This window comes from Cetorhinus maximus, chromosome 1 (genome assembly GCF_964194155.1).
Source record: "Cetorhinus maximus chromosome 1, sCetMax3.hap1.1, whole genome shotgun sequence".
In the NCBI taxonomy this organism is placed as follows: Eukaryota; Metazoa; Chordata; class Chondrichthyes; order Lamniformes; family Cetorhinidae; genus Cetorhinus; species Cetorhinus maximus.
Window position 1 is genome coordinate 3683399 of NC_135879.1, and position 24394 is coordinate 3707792.

General features: G+C 46.2%; 1 protein-coding gene across 6 annotated transcripts in view; it reads left to right on the forward strand.

Annotated features, from left to right (window-relative positions):
* The window catches only part of LOC144695783 (electrogenic sodium bicarbonate cotransporter 1-like), a 201165-nt gene that overhangs the window by 126393 nt on the left and 50378 nt on the right, over positions 1 to 24394 (forward strand). For all 6 annotated transcript variants that reach the window (XM_078567229.1, XM_078566891.1, XM_078566807.1 and 3 more), the window contains 2 exons: positions 10918 to 11000; positions 22996 to 23181. In XM_078567229.1, the coding sequence (XP_078423355.1) occupies positions 10918 to 11000; positions 22996 to 23181 (269 nt within the window). The remainder of the gene's footprint in view (positions 1 to 10917; positions 11001 to 22995; positions 23182 to 24394) is intronic.

Below are 24394 nucleotides of genomic sequence, written 5' to 3' on the forward strand. Positions count from 1 at the left end.
CCAGTAGCAGCAGTGTGTACCATCTACAAGATGTACTGCAGGAATTCATTATGGCTTCTCAGACAGTACTTTCCAAACCCACGACTAGCACCATCTAGAAGGACAAGGACAGCAGATAGATGGGAACACCACCACCTGGAAGTCCCCCTCCAAACCACTCACCATCCTGACTTGGAAATATATCACCGTTCCTTCACTGTCACTAGGTCAAAATCCTGGAACTCCCTTCCTAACAGCACTGTGGGTGTACCTACAGCGGTTCAAAAAGGCAGCTCAGCACCACCTCCTCAAGGGCAATTAGAATGGGTAATAAATCCTAACTTTGCCAGCAGTGCCCACAACCCATGAACAAACGAAAAAACACTGCAGTTAGGATGGTGTGTGATCTGTAAGGGATCTTTGAGGTGGTGTTTCCATGCGCCTGCTACTCTTGACCTTCTGGGAGAGATCTCAGGTTTTGGAAACGCTGTCGAGATGAACAGGCTAAATAAGCAGCAGTGGCAATGTTTAATATAAGCAGCTCTGATTTTGAAGCAAAGTGGGTATTGGATAATGGCGGGGAGGGGGTTACATTTATGGAGGAAGAGAACAACAGGAAATGAGACTACCTCCTTCAGTACAATATGCTTGGAAGCCTATCACCTAAAGCATTAAACTGTGTTCTTCACCATTGAACCAAAGCTAGATGCAGTGACCTGAGGAATTTCCTTTGTAATATTGTCTGAAACTTGTACATTGGAGAAGCCGTTGTTGGCAAACTTGGCAATGCAGGTCACTGTGGGCTGTCAACATTGAAGTGACTTGTTCAGTTTACACATAGAAAGATGTCCCATGCATTGTTTCTGCTTTTCATTCTGCTTTAATTTCTCTTCCTCAACATTGCAATACCTGAGTGATTCAGCTTCCAATGTGGTGTATAGAGATTTCTAGTGCATTATGCAGCTCACTACATAGCATAGGCATGTTCCACAGCAACTCAGACTCCCTGACTGAACCATAACATAGAATTATCCAGAGCACAAGGAGACCATTCATTTCCATTATACATCTTTGAAAAAGCTATGTAATTGGTTCCACGTTCCAGACCCCATTGCTCAAAAAATTTCTCCTCTTCAACTATTTATCCAATTCCCCTTTGAGCGTTATTACTGAATCTGCTTCCACCGTCCTTTCAGACCGCGTATTCCAGATCACAACAACTCGCTGTGGAAAAGAAACTCTTCTTATCTCTACCTCTGGGTCTGTTGCCAATTTCCTTAAATCTATATTGTCTGATTACTGATCTTTCTGTCACTGGAAACAGTTTCTTCCTATTTACAATGTCAAAATGTTTCATCATTTTTGAACACCCCTGTTAAATCTCCCTTAACCCTTCTCTGCTGGAAGGAGAACAATCCCAGCCACTTTAGTCTTTCCATCTAACGCATCCCTGGTACCATTCTAGTAAATCTCTGCACCCTGTTCTAGGGTAACATTTCTGATTGTGCTCTCCCGATGTGGAACCTTCCTAACTGAAAGCATGCACTGCAAAATCACAAGCACGATTCACAATTTCACATTTTAATGGCTAGTAAATCCTGGGCTAATTTCATGATGTGCGTACCCAGTAGGTGTGGCTCCGTGCTGGGAGTGAGCAGTCCGAATATTTAGTAAATACTCAGAGTAGTGTCGAGTAGTAATCATACATTTTGTTTCAGGTGGTCAGCTGTCAGAATCTGTTTCCTCACGTGAGGATATGGGCCAGAATTTTACATTCCGAGGTTGGGCATGCGCCTGACCCGAACGGGCATAAGATTGCAGGAGACGATGTCGGGCGAGTGTCCCTACATCATCGCCCGCTCGTGTGATATTTCACTCTGTGGGTGCACAGAAAAGTTGGAAGCTTTTAACAATTAAGTGGCCGATTAAGCCCATTAACGGCCCAATTGAAAGCGATTTTTCGTGGCCCATCCAACCTTACAGTTGGCGAATGGGCCAATTGACCAGGTGGGCTTTGCAATCTTGATGAAACCTCATATCCAAGGGCGGATGAAATCTCTGTTAGGATTTAAAATAAAAAGAAATATCTGGGGACTGTTTTTTTTTTAATGAGGTCGGCTTCCAGGTGCTTGATTGTGCTGCATGGACGTTTTTTTGCAGCGTTTTTGTGCTTTATTTCATTATTTGGAGGTTTGCATCTCCCTGGGGCAGCCGTCTGCCTTCAGGGAGCTCAGTGGAAGCGCTCACCCAGCACCCGCGGTGACATCAGCGCCCACCCTCTTCCCGACACCGAAGGCAGTGCTGACCCTTTCTCCAGGCGTGTCTCATGCTGGTCGGCCATTAATTGGGTAAAATTCAGGCCATGTTTTCCAGTCAGGATCGTTCCCTCAATTGTGTCAGCTATCATCCTAATGAAACAATGGGCGGAATTGTCCATTCCCATTGGCGACGGGCGTCTTGGCGATGGGCGTCTTGGCGGGCCTAAGCGGACAGTATGGCAAGAAGGCCAAAAATCAGTTTCACACCCGTTGAGAAAACAGTTTGCGATTGTCTGCTCCACCCATCAATGGCGGGCCGCATTTCCCACCATCCAATGTCCAGAACTTAGTTTTAACACATTTGTAACTCATTATTGTGCCCTCCCGCCTGAATCATCCCCCCCCCCGTGTCAAATTTACTGCCCACATCGGCGTGTCACTCAGATCCCTGACATCTTCCAGGGTCCACACAGGCTGCAGGGTTGGCTCCTCAGGGACAAGGGCTGCCCACAGAGGCCGTGGCTGTTGATGCCCGTGCAGCAGCCTCAGACTGCAGCAGAGTGATGGTATAATGAGGCTCATGCTGCAACCCGGACTTCGGTGGAGAAAACGATTGGCATTTTGAAAATGAGGTTCCGGTGCCTCGACAGGTCCGGTGGAGACTGCACTACAGTCCGTAGTGGGTGTCACGCATCATCGTAGCTTGCTGCGCGCTACACAATCTGATGCTGTGACCGGGGGGAGGACCAGGCTGGGGAGACGGAAGAGCTGCACGTCTCCTCCAATGAGGAAGGATAAGGCGAGAATGCCAGCAATGAGGCCATTGCACTGCCAGACGAGGCAGGCGCTCGGGAGGTCCTCATTGCCGTAAGATTAATGTACGATGATGACGGAGATGCAGGGAGGACAGTCCTGACATCCTCACACTGCATCTGTGAATGTTTAACTCCTGTGTGGCTGATGGCAGCGCACATACTCTCAGTGCTCAGGCTTCTGTCATGGAGACACAGCGGAGGCCCTAATAGTCGCTGGATTCCAGGAGGATGATGACGACAGGCAGTGAGGACACTCCATAGACCTTCACATTGTCTCTGTGAATGTCTGACTCCTGTCTGGATGAGGGCAGCTCACTTGCGTTCTGTGATCAGGGTCATATCATGGAGACGCAGCCATGAAACTTTAAGTGCATCTGATCCTTTGTCCGCCTTCAGCACCTGACCCCTTCAGGGGCACAGTGTCACCGGTCACAGATACTGAAGAGATAGGGGGGGGCCAGCCCCAGCTTAAAGGTGCTGAGCACACAGAGAGAATGGTGGAACTCTGTGACACCTGCCTAGGACATTCTGGCAGCAATGATCAGCACCATCGAGGTGCAGGCATCAGTAATGTGACCAGTGATTGTGAAGCTGGACCAATACTTTGGTCTGGAGGTTACACACTGCACAGGGAAGAGGCCCTGGACTGAGACACCTGCCCTTATCTTTGCAGGAACCAAGGTTTCACATCTGAGTGACACGAACACTGCTCATCAGAACAAGGAGCCATAGACAGGGAGACATTCTTGAGAGTTTATTTGCAATACTGAACATTATGAACAAGTGATTAACACCTGTGCCCAGGCTGTGCAACTACATCTTCTTAACCTTCCTAACCCTGCCGCTACGTCTTGGTGCTCCCTGGACATCCACAGTGGAGGTGGAGGCAGCCTGCTGACTGTGACGTCCTGTCTGTGGTGACCTTGGCAGGCGTCCTCTGGAGGGCCAAGACCTGGAGGGGACTGGCCTGCTTTCAGGGTCCTGCTGTGGGCCAACCGCACCCTCCTCAGCCTGTGGAGCTGGGGCTCCCGGGGTCACAGGAAGAGGGGATTTGGATGGGCCAGACATTCCCGGAGTCAGCTGGGTGGATGGCCCCGGGGTGCTGAGCTGCTGGTCCTCCTCCCTATGGGTGCCCGAGGGCCCCTGGCTGACTCCTTGAGGAAAGGGGGAAGCTGGAGTAAGATCGAGCTGCCCTACACCCCTCTCACATTGACACTGTTGGAGGCCAGCGATGGCGTTCAGCCTATGCAGCAGTGCAGGACCGATGTCCTGGACCAAGGTCTCTATAGTGGCTGCCATCCTGCCAGTATTGACCTTGATGCATTGGCATCCCGGCGCTATTACCTCGGACTGAAGGCAGACAGTCTCCTACATCCCTTGCAAGCTGAGGAGTGCACCAGACATCTCTTCTTGATGTTCCCCTGATTGTCTTTGCAGCTCCAACAACTGATTGAGGACCGAGTCCAGAGGCTCATCATCTGACTCGGACTCAGCAGATTCCTTGCCTCCAGCAGCCCTCTGAGTGCCAGTGACCTTGGATGTCCCTGTCTCCAGCTGCTGTGAAACAGATTCTGTGCTGTGCTCACCAGGTTGTAACCCCGAGGCTGCTCTACATCTAGATCCCACCGAGGTGTGTGTCGCTGCGCTGGTGGAGGGTGTGGGTGAGGCCGTGACGGGTCTTCAACGGTACTGCCCTCAGGGTCCTCAATCGAGCTGCTCTTGGTGCTGGGGTCGGGGGCAAGGTTGCCCGAGGGCTACGTTACAGATGTGCCTCGGACAGAAAGTGGAGATTATTAGTGCTTGGCAGCCATGTTACACACAGAACATTGGACTCAGAGTAGAGTTGAGAGACGGATGATGTGGCGTAGGATCCTCACGTGGGTGTTCACCACCGATCTCACCATCACCTCTGGAATGGTCCATGTCCTCACTGGTCAGCACCAACATGCAACTCTTGAAGGGAGTAAGGACCTTGAAGTCCAACACTCTGCCCCCAGGTTTGGGACCTCTCTCGTTGATTGTGCGCGATCTTGTCCTGCATAAAGACAGATGGAGAGAGTGTGAGCAAAGCACATGCCAGGCCAATTGAGAAGGATGCCAGGTGTGCATGTGTGTTGAGGGGAGCCATGGATGGGCTGAGGAGGCAGTCTCCAGAGGAGATGAGGCCAGATGGAGATGTGAGGGTGTGTGTGAGACAGTGAGTGGTGATGTCCCTTGAGCTGGCAGTGAGTGAGATGCCAGTGAATGTGTGATGGCCTTGTGAGTAGATGAGTTGAGAGTGATGAGATGGTTGACTTACCCTGTCGGCAAGGATGAGATCATTCACCCTCTTTCTGCACTGGATGGCCAACCTTGTGTGTGTAGCATTGGCACTGACCAGCTCTGCCTCCGGGTCCCAAGCCGTTGTGAGACTGATGGGCCTCCTGCGGCCAGAGCAGGGGTGGAGGACATTGCAGCGGGCCCCCATGGCATCCAGAAGGCGTCCCAGGGATGTGTCACTGAATCAGGGGTCTGCACTCTTCCTGGCTTTCAGGACCATGTCTCCACCGGAGCCGTCCTGGGCTGCAAACACTGAGAAGCGGCTGCAGTTTAAATACGGTGCCCCCGGTGTGAGGAAGCGATGAGGTAGCGGCTTGGTGGGCTAACCGGAGGCCGGCTGTCAGTGATCTGGCCTGTTTCCCGTGACTGCATCACTTATGAGGCAGGGAGGGGATGACAGAGCGCGGAAACTCACCATTGCAGCCGCAGGTAAAAGGTGTTTTTTCACGCCCGCTGCCGCACTTTGTGCAAATCTGGAACGATTCCCCCCAGTGACTTTTGATATGGTGCCTTGAGTAGAGAAAAATGGGCATTGCAAAAAGGTGTCATTAGGAAATGGACACTTCAGCCAAAAGTTACAGTCCTGTGATTAGTTTGGTGGATAGAGAGAGGGCAAGTAGTGAAATTTCACTTGCAACGGACAGACTTGGGTTCTTGCTATGAACTTTCCTGTGGTGTTTGATTTGATTACCCCTGCAGATTACTCTTCCATTCGAATTTACAGCACAGGAAAAGGACACTCAGCTCAGCTGAGTCGTTTCTCATCTCACCTATCAAAATGCCCTTCTATTCCTTTCTCCCTCAACTGTCTATCTAGCTTCCCCTCACATGTATTGAGACTATTTGTCTCAATCAGACCCTGTGGTAGCCACTCTCTGGATAAAGAGGTTTCTCCTGAATTCCTTATTGGATTTATTAGTCTCATATTTGTGGCCCCTCATTGTGGGATTGTCCACAATTGGAAACATCTCCACAGCTATCCTATCAAACCCTTTCATAATTTTAAAGACCTCGATCAGATCACTCCTCAGTCTTTTCTTTTCTAGAGTAAAAGGCTCCTGCCTGTTCAATCTTTCCTGATATCTATAGCCCCCTCAAAAGTGCTTACAGACAGCAGCCACACACCAAGCACATCAGATCATTTGTGATATGTGGGAGAGTGACCCTTACTGAAGTGTAATAGTCAAAGTGACATTTCAGCCAGTGCCCCCTCACTCTGAATCTGCTGTCAGCACCTTGAGCTCTTGGAGCTGTATCCTGAACAGCCTGGCATCAGAAGGAGACAGCTTCTATTTTTGAACTGCTTTATATCAATAGGAGAGATTTCAGGTTCCATCTACAGAGATCGCGAAAACCTTGCGGACAGATACAAAAAATAATTACAAGGGCTGATGGAATGTGAGCCTTCGTGTCAGAGCTGGAATACAAAGGGATGCAAGTTATGGTACAGATTTCTCTGTAGAATATCAAGACATTTGAGCACAGGTAACAGTGAAATAAAGCGTGTCAGTATAACCCCAGATTTTACTTTGCCGTGCTGGCTTCTGAACAAAGGGCAGGAAGTTTTCCATGTAACGTAGCTATGGTGACCCTTTAAGGTTACGGCACTTCTGTGGCAACCTCCGCTCCAAGGTTCCACTGAATTTATCAGGCACTTGAGCCTCAATAACATCCCCTAAGGTATCATCTGAACCGGTTTGTAAGATTTTTTCTGCTTGTTAGTGTGTATTAAAAAACTTACCTGCATGCACGACTTTCTGATTGTAAATTCTGACATCCACATTGATAATGGGGACTGTATATGTAAACCTGTCACACTGTAATTACACCATCCTGCCAGCTGCAGCACCACCATTGGCAGGAGAGTGTAATTACAGTACGACAAGTTTAGATAGGCAACTAGAAATCTGATGGTTGGAATATACAATAAAAATATAAAGAAAAGGAAAGAATTATATATCATTTAAACTGAATTAGATCTATGTGTCTTGGATGACTTATCACCTCCCATATCCTGCTTTATCCAAATACTGTACTTCGTCTAGACTTCCTGTAAGCATAGCCAATGACCGTTGCTAAGAATAATCTAACTCTGCAATAAGAAAGAAAGGCTTGCATTTTTCCAGCATCTTTCATTAGTTCAGAAATCACCAAAGTATTTTACAGACAATGAATAGTGTTTGACATGTTGTATCACAGGAAACTCAGCAAAACACCACAAACAGCAATGCGATGTTGGTTAAGGGATAAATATTGGCTGGAAGACCGGGGGAGAAGATCCCTGTTTTCCTTTACTTGGGAATCTTTTATGTCCACCTGTAGATTCTGGAACAGTCCCAACAGATTGGAGGGTGGTAAATGTAACCCCACAATTTAAAAAAGGAGAGAGGGAGAAAGCAGCAAATTACAGACTGGTTAGCCTAACATCAGTGGTAGGGAAAATACTAGAATCTGTTATAAAGGATGTGATAACAGGACACTTAGAAAATATCAACAGGATTAGACAAAGTCATCATGGATTTATGAAAGGGAAATCATGTTTGACAAACCTACTGGAGTTTTTTGAGGACGTAACTAGCAGAATAGATAAGGGAGAACCAGTGGATGTGGTGTATTTGGATTTTCAGAAAGCTTTTGATAAAGTCTTACATAAGAGGTTAGTGTGTAAAATTAAAGCACATGGGATTGGGGATAATACATTGGCATGGATTGAGAACTGGTTAGCAGACAGGAAACAGAGAATAAGAATAAATGGGTCTTTTTCAGAACAGCAGGCAGTGGCTAGTGGGGTACCGCAGGGATCAGTGCTTGGGCCCCAGCGATTCATAATATATATTTGGATGAGGTAACCAAATGTAATATTTCCAAGTTTGCTGATGACATGAAACTCGGTAGGAATGTGTGTGCTGAGAGGGTGTTAAGAGGCGTCAAGGCGATTTGGACAGGTTGAGTGAGTGGGCTAATACATGGCAGATGCAGTATAATGTGGTTAAGCGTGAAGTTATCCACTTCAATAAGAAAAACAGAATGGAAGAGTATTATTTAAATGGTGATAGATTGGGAAATGTTGATGTACAAAGGGACCTGGGTGTCCTTGTACACCAATCACTGAAAGCAAGCATGCAGGTGCAGCAAGCAGTTAAGAAGGTAAATGGTATGTTGGCCTTCATTGCGAGAGGACTTGAGTACAGGAGCAAGGATGTTTTACAGATAAAAGCAAAAAACTGCAGATGCTGGAAATCCAAAACAAAAATAAAAATACCTGGAAAAACTCAGCAGGTCTGGCGGCATCTGCGAAGAGGAACACAGTTAACGTTTAGAGTCCATATGACTCTTCAACAGAACTAAGTAAAAATAGAAAAGAGGTGAAGTATAAGCTGGTTTAAGGTGGGGTGGGACAGGTAGAGCTGGATAGAGGGCCAGTGATAGGTGGAGATTGCCAAAAGATGTCATAGACAAAAGGACAAAGAGGTGTTGAATGTGGTGATATTATCTAAGGAATGTGCTAATTAACGGTAGAAAGCAGGACGAGCAAGGTACAGATAGCCCTAGTGGGGGTGGGGTGGGGTGAAGGGAAGCGATTGAAATAGGCTAAAAGGTAGAGATAAAACAATGGATGGAAATACATTTAAAAATAATGGAAATAGGTGAGAAAAGAAAAATCTATATAAATTATTGGAGAAAAAAAAGGGAGATCGGAAAGGGGGTGGGGATGGAGGAGAGAGTTCATGATCTAAAATTGTTGAACTCAATATTCAGTCCGGAAGGTTGTAAAGTGCCTAGTCAGAAGATGAGGTGCTGTTCCTCCAGTTTGCATTGAGCTTCACTGGAACAATGCAGCAGGCCAAGGACAGACATGTGGGCATGAGAACAGGGTGGAGTGTTGCAAGTGACAGGGAGGTCTGGGTCATGCTTGCGGACAGACCGAAGGTGTTCTGCAAAGCGGTCACCCAGTCTGCGTTTGGTCTCTCCAATGTAGAGGAAACCGCATTGGGAGCAACGAATGCAGTAGACTAAATTGAGGGAAGTGCAAGTGAAGGGCTGCTTCACTTGAAAGGAGTGTTTGGGCCCTTGGACGGTGAGGAGAGGGGAAGTAAAGGGGCAGGTGTTGCACCTTCTGCAGTTGCATGGGAAGGTGCCGTGGGAGGGGGTTGAGGTGTAGTGGGTGATGGAGGAGTGGACCAGGGTGTCCCGGAGGGAACGATCCCTGCAGAATGCCACCGGGGGGGTGAAGGGAAGATGTGTTTGGTGGTGGCATCATGCTGGAGTTGGCGGAAATGGCGGAGGATGATCCTTTGAATGCGGAGGCTGGTGGGGTGATAAGTGAGGACGAGGGGGACCCTATCATTGTTCTGGGAGGGAGAGGAAGGTGTGAGGGCGGATGCACGGGAGATGGGCCGGACATGGTTGAGGGCCCTGTCAACGACCGTGGGTAGAAAACCTCGGTTAAGGGAAAAGGAGGACATGTCAGAGGGACTGTTTTTGAAAGTGACATCATCAGATGCGACGGAGGCGAAGGAACCGAGAGAATGGGATGGAGTCCTAACAGGAAGCGGGGTGTGAGGAGCTGTAGTCGAGGTATGTTTTACAGAGCCTTGGTGAGACCAAACCTGGAGTATTGTGGGCAGTTTTGGTCAAGAATGGATATACTTGCCATAGAGGGAGTGCAGCGAAGGTTCATCAGACTGATTCCTGGGATGGCAGGATTGTCGTATGAGGAGAGGTTGGGTTGACTCGGCCCTGTATTCACTGGAGTTTAGAAGAATGAGAGGGGATCTGATTGAAATGTATAAAATTCTGACTGGGCTGGACAGACTGGATGCAGGGATGTTGTTTCCTCTGGCTGGTGGAGGTGGGGGTGTCTAGAACAAGGGGTCACAGCCTCAGGATACGGGGTAGGCCATTTAGGACTGAGTTGAGGAGAAACTTCTTCACTCAGAGGGTGGTGAACCTGTGGAATTCTCTACCACAGGAGACTGTAGAGGCCAGGTCACTGAATATATTTAAGAAGGAAATAGATAGGTTTCTGAACTCTAAAGGGTATGGGGAGAGAGTGGGAGTATGGCGCTGAGCTAGAGGATCAGCCATGATCATATTGAATGGCAGAGCAGGCTCACGGGGCCAAATTACCTGCTCCTGCTCCTATTGTCTACGTTTCTATGAGAGGGCAGATGAGGCCTTGATTTGATGCCTCATTTGAAAAATGTAACTTTGCAATGCTCCAATTTTTCCATGATACCTCCCTCCATGGTGGCTGTGTATCAGAAAGTTGACATTGGGAGTCAGTCAGACAGCACTCGCAATGTTAATTTTTCTAACCATAAAATGATATGACTTAGATGTGGCGACTTCCACTTCTTGAGGCCTTTAAGGGAACGGTAACGTAGTGGTAATGTTGTTAGACTAGTCCTTCAGAGACAATACTTTTTATGATAAATCTAGTGCTGTTGTAATGCTTGAAGTATGTGCAGAATCTCGAGAGAGAATCTGGGAGAGGTGACATTCTTTGTGTTCTTGATGCCTGACCCTTTCATGCTATTTCACAGGTGCTAATTCAAGTCTTCATTGGAATGACACTGACTCAGTGGATTCAACAGTCCTCTGGCTGGGCAATAGCAGTACTCCAATGGTAAGTGTTCACTTGTCACTGCAGAGCACAGCTGTCCTCAGTCAGGTTTTGAGAGCATGACTTGTGGGGTTGGGTTTCCATCGGGCGTTCTTGTGCACTAGATCTGTCCAAGAAGTTTTATTTACTGACAGCTCAAAGCAGTTGATAAATCCACAGTTAAATGCTGACAGAATGTGTTGTTATTACACTTCTCTTTACCCTCCTCTAAGGCCCTCCTCAAAACCTGCCTCTTTGACTAGGCTTTTGGTCACCTGTCCTGATATCTCCTTCGGTGGCTGGATGTCGGATCTTGTTTGAAAATCGATCCTGTGAAATGTCATAGGATATTTTCATAGAATCATTCGGCCAGGAGGCCATTTGGCCCATCGTGCTCGTGGCAGCTCTTTGAAAGAGCTACCCAATTAGTCCTACTATTCTGCTCTGCCCCCATAAACATGCAACATTTTTCCCTTCAATGTTTCTCCAATTTCCTTTTGAAAGTTACTGTTGAATCTGCTTCCATCACCCTTTCGGGCAGTGCGTTCTAGATCCCAACAACTCGCTGTGTTAAAAAAAAAATTTCCCCATCTCCCCTCTGATTCTTATGCCAATTACCTTCAATCTGTGGCACCTGGTTAACAACCCCCTCGGTTTCCCTTCATTTACTTGATCAAATCCCTTCATAATTTTGAACACCTCTGTTAAATCTTTCCTTAGCTTAACATCAAAGGGACTATACGAATGCAGGGTGGTGTTGTTGCTAGATTCAGGCTGAGCCGTCTTGTCAGACTCTCCTCGGTGAAAGGCAGTAAAATTGATCTTTTGTGCTGGAGGGAGCTGATTTTTTTTTGGAGAAGCAAATGGTAGTTTGGACTGGATATAGATTTTCTCCAAATACATTTGGATTTAATCAAGTTAACCTGCAATCTGCTGATGGGCAGTTAACGTTCTATTGGAATGCCCTGATCAGACTGTCTCCCGCATTCCTTGATTGATGTTTGGTTGCATTTCCATTTTAAGGGTTCCGCTTTCTGAAATATTTGTAGTTTTTTTTTAACGACTGTAGTTTGTTTAACTTCAGGCAGTGTTTGTTCTGACACTGTTCTCTCTTTTCTGTACAACGTTTGTGTCAGATTGCTGCAATTTGTTAAATTTCTAATTGTTTTCCTCTCACAATAAATGCTTTGAGCCGACAGTCATCCAGGGCTGTGTGTCTGAACTCAAAACAGGCAGATCCCTCACTCATCATCCCAACCGCGACCCACTCACCTCGTCACAGGCAGATCCAACACTTACACCGTAGAGGGAGAGGGAGATAGAGACAAAAATGAGGAGCCTGCTCACTCCAGAGGGACTCTACAGTTCCACAGAGATTTGGAAAGGTGTTTAGAATCTGCCCCCTCACTTTGAAAAAGGCCACAGCAACACCAAAATGGAGAACTAGGGGCAGGACATTTGGGTCACACGTTTTATCTGGACAGCAAACTTGAAACAGAAGGAGGCCATTCAGCCCCTTGAACTTGTTCCACCATTCAATTAGATCATGGCTGATCTAAATATAATTCCATCTACCCTATCCATAACACTTCTTACTCTTGCCTATTAAAAATCTACCGATCTCAGTTTTGAAATTTTCAATTGATCCCCAGACTCAACAACTTTTTGGGGGAGAGAGTTCCAGGTTTCCACTCCCCTTTGTGTGAGGAAGTGCTTCCTGACATCACCCCTGAACGGCCTGGCTTGAATTTTAAGTTTCTGCCCCCTTGTTCTGGACTCTCCCACCAGAGGAAATAGTTTCTCTCTATCGACCCTATCAACTCCTCTAGTCATCTTAAATATTTCAGTTAGGTCACCCCTTAATCTTCAATACGTGAGGGAATACAAACCTGGTCTATGCAGCCTATCCACACTATTTAACCCTTTTAGTCCTGGTATGATTTTAGCCATGGGACAGAAATGTTCACAAGCCATGTTTCCCTCGAGTTAAGGTGGCTGGTACCAGAGTGGGGAACAGATATTTCCTGGCAGCTAAACTACTTCTTCAGAATAAAAGGACCGGGGATTTTCTTTTGTGTGTGAGGTAGCAGAGGTACCATGTGACACTGCAGACCTTGTTCTGTGTAGTCAAAGGTCAAACATTTAGCTACCAGCTTGTATAGCTACAGCAGACTCAGAGAGAGAGCGAGAGAGAGAGAGACAGACAGATTCGAATGGACAGCACTCGGAGGGACGGGGATGGGAGCCCTACCTTAACCTCTGAGGGCTGGAACCCAAGCCTGACAAAGAGACAGAGGTTGAAAACCAAAGGGAAAGATTTATAGACCGAGTTACAGTGAAACCTGCCCAAATGGATAGACACTTACTGAGAGATGAATAACTTACTGGTACGTAGTGAAATATACAAGAGGCATTCTAAAATCATGGACCCTCACATAGACAATTGAAAATACAAACATAATCTAGGACACCTAGCTTCATAATTTAACGCTTTTAGCCCCTGGGTCATTCTGGTAATTCTACATTGCACTCCCTTCCAGGTAATATCAGAATCTGGGGCCCACCCAGCTATTAATGATCTATGGGTTTGCACAGAGACTCAGCATTTTTAGGTATAGCGTTGTTTCTTGAATGGGCTGGTGGATCCCATTCATAAATCAAATGACAGTTTGTTGAAATGGGAATTGTTGACTTTCGACTGGGTTTCTGCTACACACCCCAGGTTAGATTGTATCTACCTGCTCCTATTACGGCAATGCACAAAACATTAAATTGCACAATGGAGCCTTGTTTGCAGATGATTAGCAATAAATGCCAATTACACCAGATACATGGTGAGTCCACAGAGTAAAGATTTAATATAATCACATGGGAGATCTTTATGTTGATTAGAGTAATAATATTGGTCGGAATCTACTTTTGGAAAACAAGTAACACTGCCCTATTGAATCAGTTAATGAAGGACTTATCGAGGAAGATAAAAAGAAATGTTGAGTATTAAAGCATAGAATTAGCCCACTGAGTCAGCTCTTTCTCCGTACGACACTCACCCCTCCCCCTTAATACTCCTCCTTTTCAATAAACTATCTAAATTACTGATGAAAGAATTCATTGCCTTTGCTCCATTGACAGTTTGACAAAGGTTTACAGAGTCATTTGACTTAGTGATGTGATTTGAATTGTGTCCAACTTGGAAAAGTGCCAAAAGGACCAAGAGTTACACAGGCATTAACATCAGATGGATTTGCTTGCAGAGCCACACACAGCTGGGGTCTGGTTCTCTCTGAGAGAATTTGTGTTTGACGAGGGAGAGGGGGAGGGAATAAGAGAAGAGGAGGACCCCTCAGCTTCCTGTTCCAAATATTCTGTCGCTAGGTGGAAGTTCACAGGATTTGCTTCATGCACGGAGTGGAACAGGTCAACTTCCAGGGTGTGTGCAGTCGGTGGGGGGGGTCACCTCATTCATGACTGTGCACGCCAGGAATCACAGGCAAGAGACTCCACCGTCGGCCTCATCTCGCAACCTATAAGCATTCCTTTCGTTCGTGAGTCAATACTGTTTCTACTACACCCCAAAGGGATGTGTAGTGGAGTAGCACCAGGTCAGCACCTGTTATCATTCTGAATCTGTGCTTTAGACCACTCGACAGTGTTGAGTTGAACTGTGGTCGGTGTGCCAATCAGTACACTCTCTTTACAAGCTTGTGTTTAATACCAGCTCCTTAATTGGAGACGAAAGCACATAGGTTCAGATGTCACCAGTAAAAAAACTTATAGTCAACTCCCATCATTGGCGACCCCCTCTATCGCAAACTCGTTTATCTGCGCAAATGTGTATGTACACCAAACCGCGGTTTGTGGCCCCAAAATCTCACTCATCAGGATGTTTAGAATGTTAAACTCTCACCTTTCCCATGCCTTTCCCTTGTAGAAAGCGCACACTGTGCATGTGCCGTCTCTGTGCACACGCAAGTTGACCCTTCGCAATTCCACCCTTCACCAGAGTTTGCAGGAACGGAACCCCATGAACAATGGGAGTTGGCTGTATTTGTGTTTCGCTAGCACCTTTCACATCCTCAGAATGTCCCAAAGTGCTTCACAGCCAGTGAAGTACTTTCTGAAGTATACTCATTGTTGTAATATAGGAAAAGCAGCAGCCAATTTGTGCACCGTAAGATCCCATAAAGACCAATGTGATAGTGACCAAGACAATCTGTTTTCTTAGCTTTTTGTTGAAGGAAACAAAATTGTCCCAGGACTGTCGGGGAGAATTTGCCTTTCTGCTCTTTGAAGTATTGTTGATGGTGTCTTTTAAGGCCACCAGAGGGGGCAGACGAGGTCCAATTTAACATCTCATCCAAAAAGTTCAGGGAAGATGTTATGGGCCCTTTGAGAGAGGGAAGTGTGGCCGGCAAGGTGACTTAATTAGGCAGAAGGTGTAATTTTGCTTTCCTAATGCTGAGTTCAAATTTCGAGATTAATTCAGGGACATGCTAATGGTGGATCACACCATCCCGTGGTGGATTCCTACTTGTAATATATTTGTATGCCATGAATACTCATTATTTTAAAACTTGTTGTAATTACATTCTAACTTTATGATAAAGCCAGTGGTGCACAAGAATCTTGTGGCACCCAGTTCACATTATTTTAAAGGTGGTGGTCAGCTTTGTGCAGTTGTGTCTGAGGCCAGTGGTTTGCCTTGTTGAACTCTGCAGCACAAAGGAGTAGGAGCAGGGGAATAGCAGCTTGCATGGAGGCTCAGGCCCGGCAAGGGTGAGGAGGGGAATGTGGATTGGGGTCAGGGGCATTGAGAAGTTAAGTGGGAAGGGCCTGGTGTCCAGGATTCTCTTAAGGTTAACTTGCAGGTTAAGTCAGTAGTTAGGAAGGCAAATGCAATGTTGGCATTTATTTCGAGAGGACTAGAATAAAAAAGCAGGGATGTGCTGCTGAGGCTTTATAAGGCTCTGGTCAGGCCACATTTAGAATATTGTGAACAATTTTGGGCCCCGTATCTCAGGAAGGATGTTCTGGCCCTGGAGAGGGTCCAGAGGAGGTTTACGAGAACGATCCCAGGAATGAAAGGCTTAACATATGAGGAATGTTTGAGGAGTCTGGGTCTATACTCGATGGAGTTTAGAAGGATGAGGGGGGATCTGATTGAAACTTACAGAATACTGAAAGGCCTGGATAGAGTGGACGTGGGGAAGATGTTTCCATCAGTAGGAGAGACTAGGGCCCGAGGGCACAGCCTCAGAGTAAAGGGAAGACCTTTTAGAACAGAGACGAGGAGAAACTTCTTTAGCCAGAGATTGGTGAATCTATGGAATTCATTACCACAGAAGGCTGTGGAGGCCAGGTCATTGAGTGTATTTAAGACCAAGATAGATAGGCTCTTGATTGGTAAGGGGATCAAAGGTTACAGGGAGAAGGTGGGACAATGGGGTTGAGAAACTTATCAGCCATGATTGAATGGCGGAGCAGACTCGATGGGCCGAATGGCCTAATTTCTGCTCCTATGTCTTATGGTCTTATGGTGTCCTGCATGTCCTGGGTGTGGTGGGAGGTGGTGGGAACAGTCAGTCAAGGTAAGAAAATGAGGGGCCTAAAGAGCGGTGTCAGTATCCAAGTGTGGGTCCACCTCAGGGTGGTGGCGAGTAGAGTACTTAACAGGGCTTTGAGTTCACCGACAACATTTCAATTATCCCCACGGAGAGTCACCTCAGACAATATCCTTTACAATGTGTAGAAGGGAGGGCCAGATGAGGCTGCGGGCAGAATTTTACGGCCCTGTTTCGGCGGGGACGGGGCAGTAAAATGCGGCGAGACCGTTATAAACCCCATTGACGACAGCGGCAACGTAAAATCCCGCGGCCGTAAAATTCTGCCCTGCAAGTTCAGCCATGTCTCACAGAGTGACAGGTTCAACACTGGACACTAACGCGGACATTTCATAAAGAGTGAACACAAAAACACAACATTGTTTCTTCCACAATAACAAAATCTCCCTAACTCGCCTGTAACAATCAATGTGTGCCAACTATGAGGTGTAATTTAGCTCTCTGACTAAGCTAGTTTCAATAAATAATGATGCGCGGGTGAATGAAGTGAGACCAATGTAATGTGAAATATTTACAAGTGAAATTTAATTTTGAGAAACACCCGTGGCCCTTTTGTGCTCTCAGTCATAGAACCATAGAACCATAGAACACTACAGCACAGAAAACAGGCCATTCGGCCCTTCTAGTCTGTGCCGAAATATTACTCCACTAGTCCCATTGACCTGCACCCAGTCCATAACCCTCCAGACCTCTCCCATCCATGTATCTATCCAATTTATCCTTAAAACTTAAGAGTGAGCCCGCACTTACCACGTCAGATGGCAGCTCGTTCCAATCTCTGAGTGAAGAAGTTCCCCCTAATGTTCCCCCTAAACCTTTCCCCTTTCACCCTATGAAGCCATGTCCTCTCGTGTTTATCTCTCCTAATCTAAGTCTTATATTAATGGTTATTTATTTGTGTGCACGCCACCACATTCTAAATTTTAATTGGAGTCACAAGGGAATAAGCAAAGAGCAAGAGGGCGGAATTGGTGCCTGCAGTATGTTAAGGGTTAGCAGAATGAATATGCTCATCTGCGAGGCACATCGGGAATGGCATGCCGTGGTTAAAATTCTGCCCCTCGTCTCCAACTGTGCAGCACTCCCTCGGCACTGGTGCTGTGAGTGTCATCCCGGGGATATGTGCTCAAGTCTCTGCATTGGGTCTTGAATGTTCTGACTCAGAGGAGAACGCCAGACCCTGAGCGACGGTTGACGCATTGTCACACTAATCCAATAGGAATGGCTGTCTGAGTTTGAGGTTAAAGTGTAGTGTCAATGTTTTCAGGCAACAAGTACGTCTTATCTGACCCAAAAGCACTTGTTGCTGGAACTTGACGTGAAATGTAGAAAGTTGCCCAATTTTTTACCACTAATAAGGGAAATTTTCCACTTTGATGCTCTCATCAAACCCCCTGCGGAGCAGATTGAAGAACTGCCAGCCTCTAATTAATGGGTGGAAAATCATGGTGAGGGTTGATGGCAGAAATTTGCTCCAGAAGCTCTAAAAAAATAAATTCTTCCCTTGACCACAACAGCTGGCATAGTAAAATGTCTGAAGGCACTACACAGATGTGCTATCAGACAGAGTTTGACACCAAAGCCACAAAAGGAGATGTTGGGGGAAATCAGGGATGGACGAGAGGTCAGAGTTGGAGGAACGCAAAGATATCGGAGGGTTGGAGGAAGTTGCAGAGAATAGTGAGAGGCAACTTCCTTCATCTTGATAAGTGCAGAAACATTGAGATACTTTTACAAAATGTAACTCCCTTGTAGATTGATGGTTGATGACAGAAGGACTTTGAGTTGGCAGGAACACGAAAGGCCAGTGTTATTATTGTACCAGGAAGTCACAGATACGGTTTGCCTCTCCTACATTGTGTATAATGTCTCTCATCGCCAGTTGATAGCGGTTTGAACTGGAGCTCCTCAGTTTCATTCCATTCCTGGTTTTCATGCTTTCCACTCATTTTCAAGTTTTTTTTCAAGCTTTTCAAACCTGATAAACCTCACAGTTAAAGATGTGATAATCTGTGTTCCACTTACTTGGGAAGCACAGAGAGCTAGGGAAAACCAATATTTCATAATGTGCGCTGAGGGGTCAAGGAGGGGAGTAGGGGGCAGAGAAATCCTTGTACTCTCGTGTCTGTCGAACCAGTTGTCAAAGAGCTACTGAGGTTTTTTTTTCCTTATTCATTCACGGGATGTGGGCATCACTGGCTAGATCAGCATTTACTGCCCATCCCTAGTTGCCCTTGAGAAGGTGGTGGTGAGCTGCCTTCTTGAACCGCTGCAGTCCCTGTGGTGTAGGTACGTCCACAGCGCTGTTAGGGAGAGAGTTCCAGGATTTTGACCCAATGACAGTGAAGGAACGGTGATATATTTCCAAGCCAGTATGGTGAGTGCTGCTTGATAGCACCATTGATGATCCCTTCCATCACTTTAATGATGATGGAGAGTAGACTGATGGGGTGGTAACTGGCTAGGTTGGATTTGCCCTGCTTTTTGTGTACAGGACATACCAGAGCAATTTTCCACATAGCCTGGTAGATGCCAGTGTTGTAGCTGTACTGAACATCTTGATTAGGGGCACGGCAAGTTCAGGAGCACAAGTCTTCAATGCTATTGCTGACATATTGTCAGGGCCCATAGCCTTTGCAATATCCAGTGCCTTCAGCCTTTCCTTGATATACGTGGAATGAATCGAATTGGCTGAAGACTGGCACCTGTGATCCTGGGGACCCCCAGAGGAGGCCGAGATGGATTATCCACTTGGCACTTCTGGCTGAAGATTGTAGCAAATGCTTCAGCCTTATCGATTGCACTGATGTGCTGGGCTCCCGCATCACTGAGGTTGGAGATATTTGTGGAGCCTCCCTCTCCAGTGAGTTGTTTAATTGTCCACCACCATTCACGACTGGATGTGGCAGGACTGCAGAGTTTAGATCTGATCCATTCGTTGTGGGATCACTCAGTTCTGTCTGTCACTTACTGCTTATGCTGTTTGACACGCAAATAGTCCTGTGTTGTAGCTTCACCAGGTTGACACCTCATTTTTAGGTGTGCCTGGTGCTGCTCCTGGCATGCCCTCCTGCACTCGTTATTGAACCAGGGTTGATCCCCTGGCTTGATGGTAATGGTAGAGTGGGGGATATGCCAGGCCATGAGGTTATAGATTGTGTTCAAGTACAATTCTGCTGCTGCAGATGGCTCACAGCGCCTCATGGATGTCCAGTCTTCAGTTGCTAGATCGGTTTGAAATCTATCCCATTTAGCTCAGTGATAGTGCCACACAACACGATGGAGGGTATCCTCAATGTGAAGGTGGGACTTCATCTCCACAACGACTGTGCGGTGGTCAGTCCTACCAATACTGTCAAGGACAGATACATCTGTGGCAGGCAGGTTGGTGAGGATGAGGTCAAGTATGTTTTTCTCTCTTGTTGGTTCCCTCACCACCTGCCACAGATCCAGTCTAGCAGCTATGTCCTTTAGGACTCGGCCAGCTAGGTCAGTAGTGGTGCTACCGAGCCAATCTTGGTGATGGACATTGAAGTCCCTCAACCAGAGTATATTCTGTGCCCTTGCCACCCTCAGTGCTTCCTCCAAGTGGTGTTCAACATGAAGAAGCACTGATTCATCAGCTGAGGGAGGGCGGTATGCGGTAATCAGCAGGAGGTTTCCTTGCCCATGTTTGACCTGAGGCCCTGAGACTTCATGGGGTCCAGAATCAATGTTAAGGTCTCCAGGGCAACTCCCTCCTGACCGTATACCATTGTGCTTCCACCTCTGCTGGGTCTGTCCTGCTGGTGGGACAGGACATACCCAGGGCTGGTGATGGTGGTGTCTGGGACATTATCTGTAAGGTATGATTCCGTGAGGATGATAGAAAGAAAGAAAGATTTGCATTTATATAGCATCTTTCACCTCTCCTAGACATCTGAAAGCCTTCACAACCAATGAAGTACTTTAGTATTCTGTTGTAATATAGGAAACAGGGCAGCCAATTTGCACAAAGCACAGCAAGCTCCCACAAACAGCAATGTGATAATGATCAAATTATCTGGTTTTTTTTATTGTAAAATTTATTGAGGGATAAACATTGGAGCAGGACACTGTGGATAACGCCCCCCCCCCACCCACCGCTCTTCTTTGAAATACTGCCTTGGGATCTTTTACGCCCTCCTCAGAGAGCAGAAATGGCCTCGGTTTAATGTCTCATCTGAAAGACAGCACCTTCAGCAATGCAGCACTCCCTCAGTACTGCACTGGAACATCAGCCTTGATTCTTGTGCTCAAGTCCTGGAGTGGGACTTGAAACCAGACCCTCCCACCTCAGAGGTAAGAGTGCCACCAACCGACCACAGCTCACGCTGATTGTTTTAGTCAATGGTTCTTCCCATTTTCTGTGTTGTTTTGGATGGTACAGTGTGAAATAAGTGAATGCCTTCTTCTGATGTCCAGTATGTCTCTTGTGGTGACCTGTCAGGTCACTAACACTGAAGTAGAGCCAGGTGTTACAACCTGGTGTATCCCTTAAAATGGTGAGACTACTGTGTTTATTGCAAACCTGTGCCTACCAAAACTTAATTTTTGACATTAAAATAGCTAATATTAAACCACATATAATAGCATATCAGTTAGAAAGAGGAAAGATAATTGATAAAATAATCAATAAAAGATAAAAGACCTTTAAAATTATGAAGGGGTTTAACAGGAGATGTAGGGAAGATATTTTCACTTGTGGGGGCGACACCTAAACTAGGGGTTATCAATGTAAGATCGTCACTAATAAATCCAGGTGTCAATTCAGGAGAAACTTCTTTGTCCAAAGAGTAGTTAGAACGTGGAACTCACTACCACAAGGAATAGTTGAGGTGAAAAACATCTGTGCACGTAAAGAGAAAGGAATAGGCGGGTATGTCGATAAGGTGAGGTGAAGTGAGGTAGAAAGAGGTTCATGCAAAGCATAAGCATGGACATAGACCAGCTAGGTTGAATAGTCTGTTTCTGTGCTGTAAACTCAATGTAATTTTATGTAAAGCCCCTAGTACAAATGGATTGCATCCACACATACAGTATTAAAGGATTTTTGGGAAGCGATAGCAGAGCACTACATCGAAAAATCATTAGAAAAAGGAATAGTGCCAGAGGACTGGTGGACAGCCAATGTGATTGCTACATATAAAACGAGAGATTGATCAAACCCAGGGAATTACAGACCAGTCAGAGGAAAGATAATGGCTTCTTTACTGAAAGGTGCCATAGAGAAAGGCCTAGAAACTGAAAATATAATAAAGAATAGTCAGCGCGGATTTCATTCTTCACCAACCTTATTGAGTTGTTTGAAGAAGTACCAGAAAGGGTAGACAAGGGTAACGTAGTAGATGTAATATATTTGGACTTCCAAAAAGCCTTTGAAAAGGTAAAACATAGCAGGCTCACGCATAATGTCAAAGAATGTGGAACCATGGGACAAATGGCTATAAAACACTGAACTAAAAACAGAGAGTATAAGATAAATGTAGCTACTCAGACTGGCAAAGATTGGGAGGTGATGCTCCACCAGGATTGGTGCTGAGACCGTTGATGGTCGCTATTTACATAAACAATTTGTTTTGACTTGAGAATCGGAAGTACAAATTCAAAATCTGTGGATGACACAAATTTGGAGGTGTAGTTATACAGAGAAAGAATAAGACAAAATACAAGAAGCTGTTAATAAACTTACAGAATGGGCTGGTAAATGGAAAACGAATTTCAATGTGGATAAATATGAGACAATGCATTATAGAAGAAGCAGGAAATCACACACTGCTTGGATAATAAGGATCTAAATGGGGTAGAGGAACAATGGGATCCAGGGGTACAGATACATAAATCACTAAAAGTAGCAAAGGTTAATAAGGCCATAGAAAAGCAAACAAAACACTGGGATTCATTTCTAATGGAATAGACTTGGAAAACAGTGACTTTTATGTTCAACTTTGTATAGAACTTTGATTAGACCACACTTGGAGTGCTCCACGTTACAAAAATAATACAGAGAAGGGAGGGAGAGATGGTGGCATAGTGGTCATGTCACTGGACTAGTAACCATGGTAGATGGTGGAATTTAAATTCACTTAATTAAAAATCTGGAATACAACTGTGAAACTATCATTGATTGTTGGTACAATCCCATCTGGTTCACTAATGCCCCTCAGGGAGGGAAATCTACCATCCTTACCTGGTTTGGCCTACACGTGACTCCAAATCCATATCCACAGTAATGTAACTGACTGAAATATCTTGCAAGTCCATTAGCGATGGGCAACAATGCCCACATCCTATGAAAGAATAAGTTTTAAAAAATGAACTAGAGAGGTGGAAGAGGTAGAGTTCGAGAAAAATGATCCTGTTTTCTCTTCTCTGTCCAGAACACAAGTATTGACTGGTCTTCACTGTCAAAGGAGGATTGCTTGAAATATGGAGGCAACGTGGTCGGTGCAAGTTGTGATTTTGTCCCCGATGTCACCTTGATGTCGTTTATCCTTTTCCTCGGTACTTACACCTGCTCCATGGCTCTGAAGAATTTCAAAACCAGCCCATTCTTCCCAACTACAGTAAGTCAGAAGGATTCACACTTGATGTCTTTCTATCAAGCATTGCTTAAATTAAAATAACAGGTCACCGGAAGCTCAGGGCCATGCTTGCTTTCGGCAAAGCGATCACCCAATTTGCGTCTTGCCTCCCTGGTGTAGAGGAGATGCATTTAGAGCAGCACATACTAAATTGAAAGAAACACATGTAAATCGCTGCTTCACCTGGAAGGAGTATTTGGAGCCTTGGACAGTGAGGAGGGAGGAGGTAAAGGGGCAGGTGTTACACCTCCTGCGATTATATGGGAAGATGCCATGGGAAGGGGATAAGGTGTTGGGGGTGATAGAGGAGTGGACCAGGGTGTCATGGGGGGAATGGTCCCTTTGGAATGCTGAAAGGCGGGGGGGTGGGAGGGGGGGGAATGTGTTTTGGTGGTGGAATCATGCTGGGGGTGCCGGAAAATGATCTGGTGTATACAGAGGCTGGCGGGGCAGAAGGTGAGGACAAGGAATATCCTATCGTGGTTCTGGAAGGGAGGTGAAGGAGAAGGGGTGAGAGCGGAAGTGTGGGAAATGTGGTGGACTTGGCTGAGGGACATGTAAACCATGGTGGGCATGGGGGAAATCCTTGCTTGAGGAAAAAGGAAGACATATTGGAAGCACTTGTGTGGTTGGATCATCAGAACAGATACGACAGAGAGAGAGGAAATGGGAGAATGGAATGGAGTCTCTACAGGGTGTAGGGTGTGAGGAAGTCGAGGTAGCTGTGGGAGTCAGTGGGCTTATAATGAATATTAGTTGATAGCCTATCACCAGAACTGGAGACAAAGAAGTGAAGGAAGAGAAGACAAGAGTGGGAGCTGGACCATGTGGAACCGAAAGAAAGGTAAAAATTAGAATTAAGGGGCACCCGCCCGCCACTGGGATCTTCCGGTCCCACCACAAGTCAATGGGCTCCTGGCTGGGGCATCGCCTCACCCACAGCGGGTCCCACCCACAACGGGGCCGGAAAATCCCGGAGGTCAGGGCACAGCACCAATACAATCATTAACATATCAGGAAACTTCAACTCTGCTTCCAATTTCCACCCTTCTCTCAGTTTCACTTGTGCAAGACACCAGAATTGGAGGAGCGCAGAGATAGGGAGGGTTGTAGGGGCTGGAGGAGGTTACAGAGATAGGGAGGGTTGTAGGGGCTGGAGGAGGTTACAGAGATAGGGAGGGGTGTAGAGGCTGGA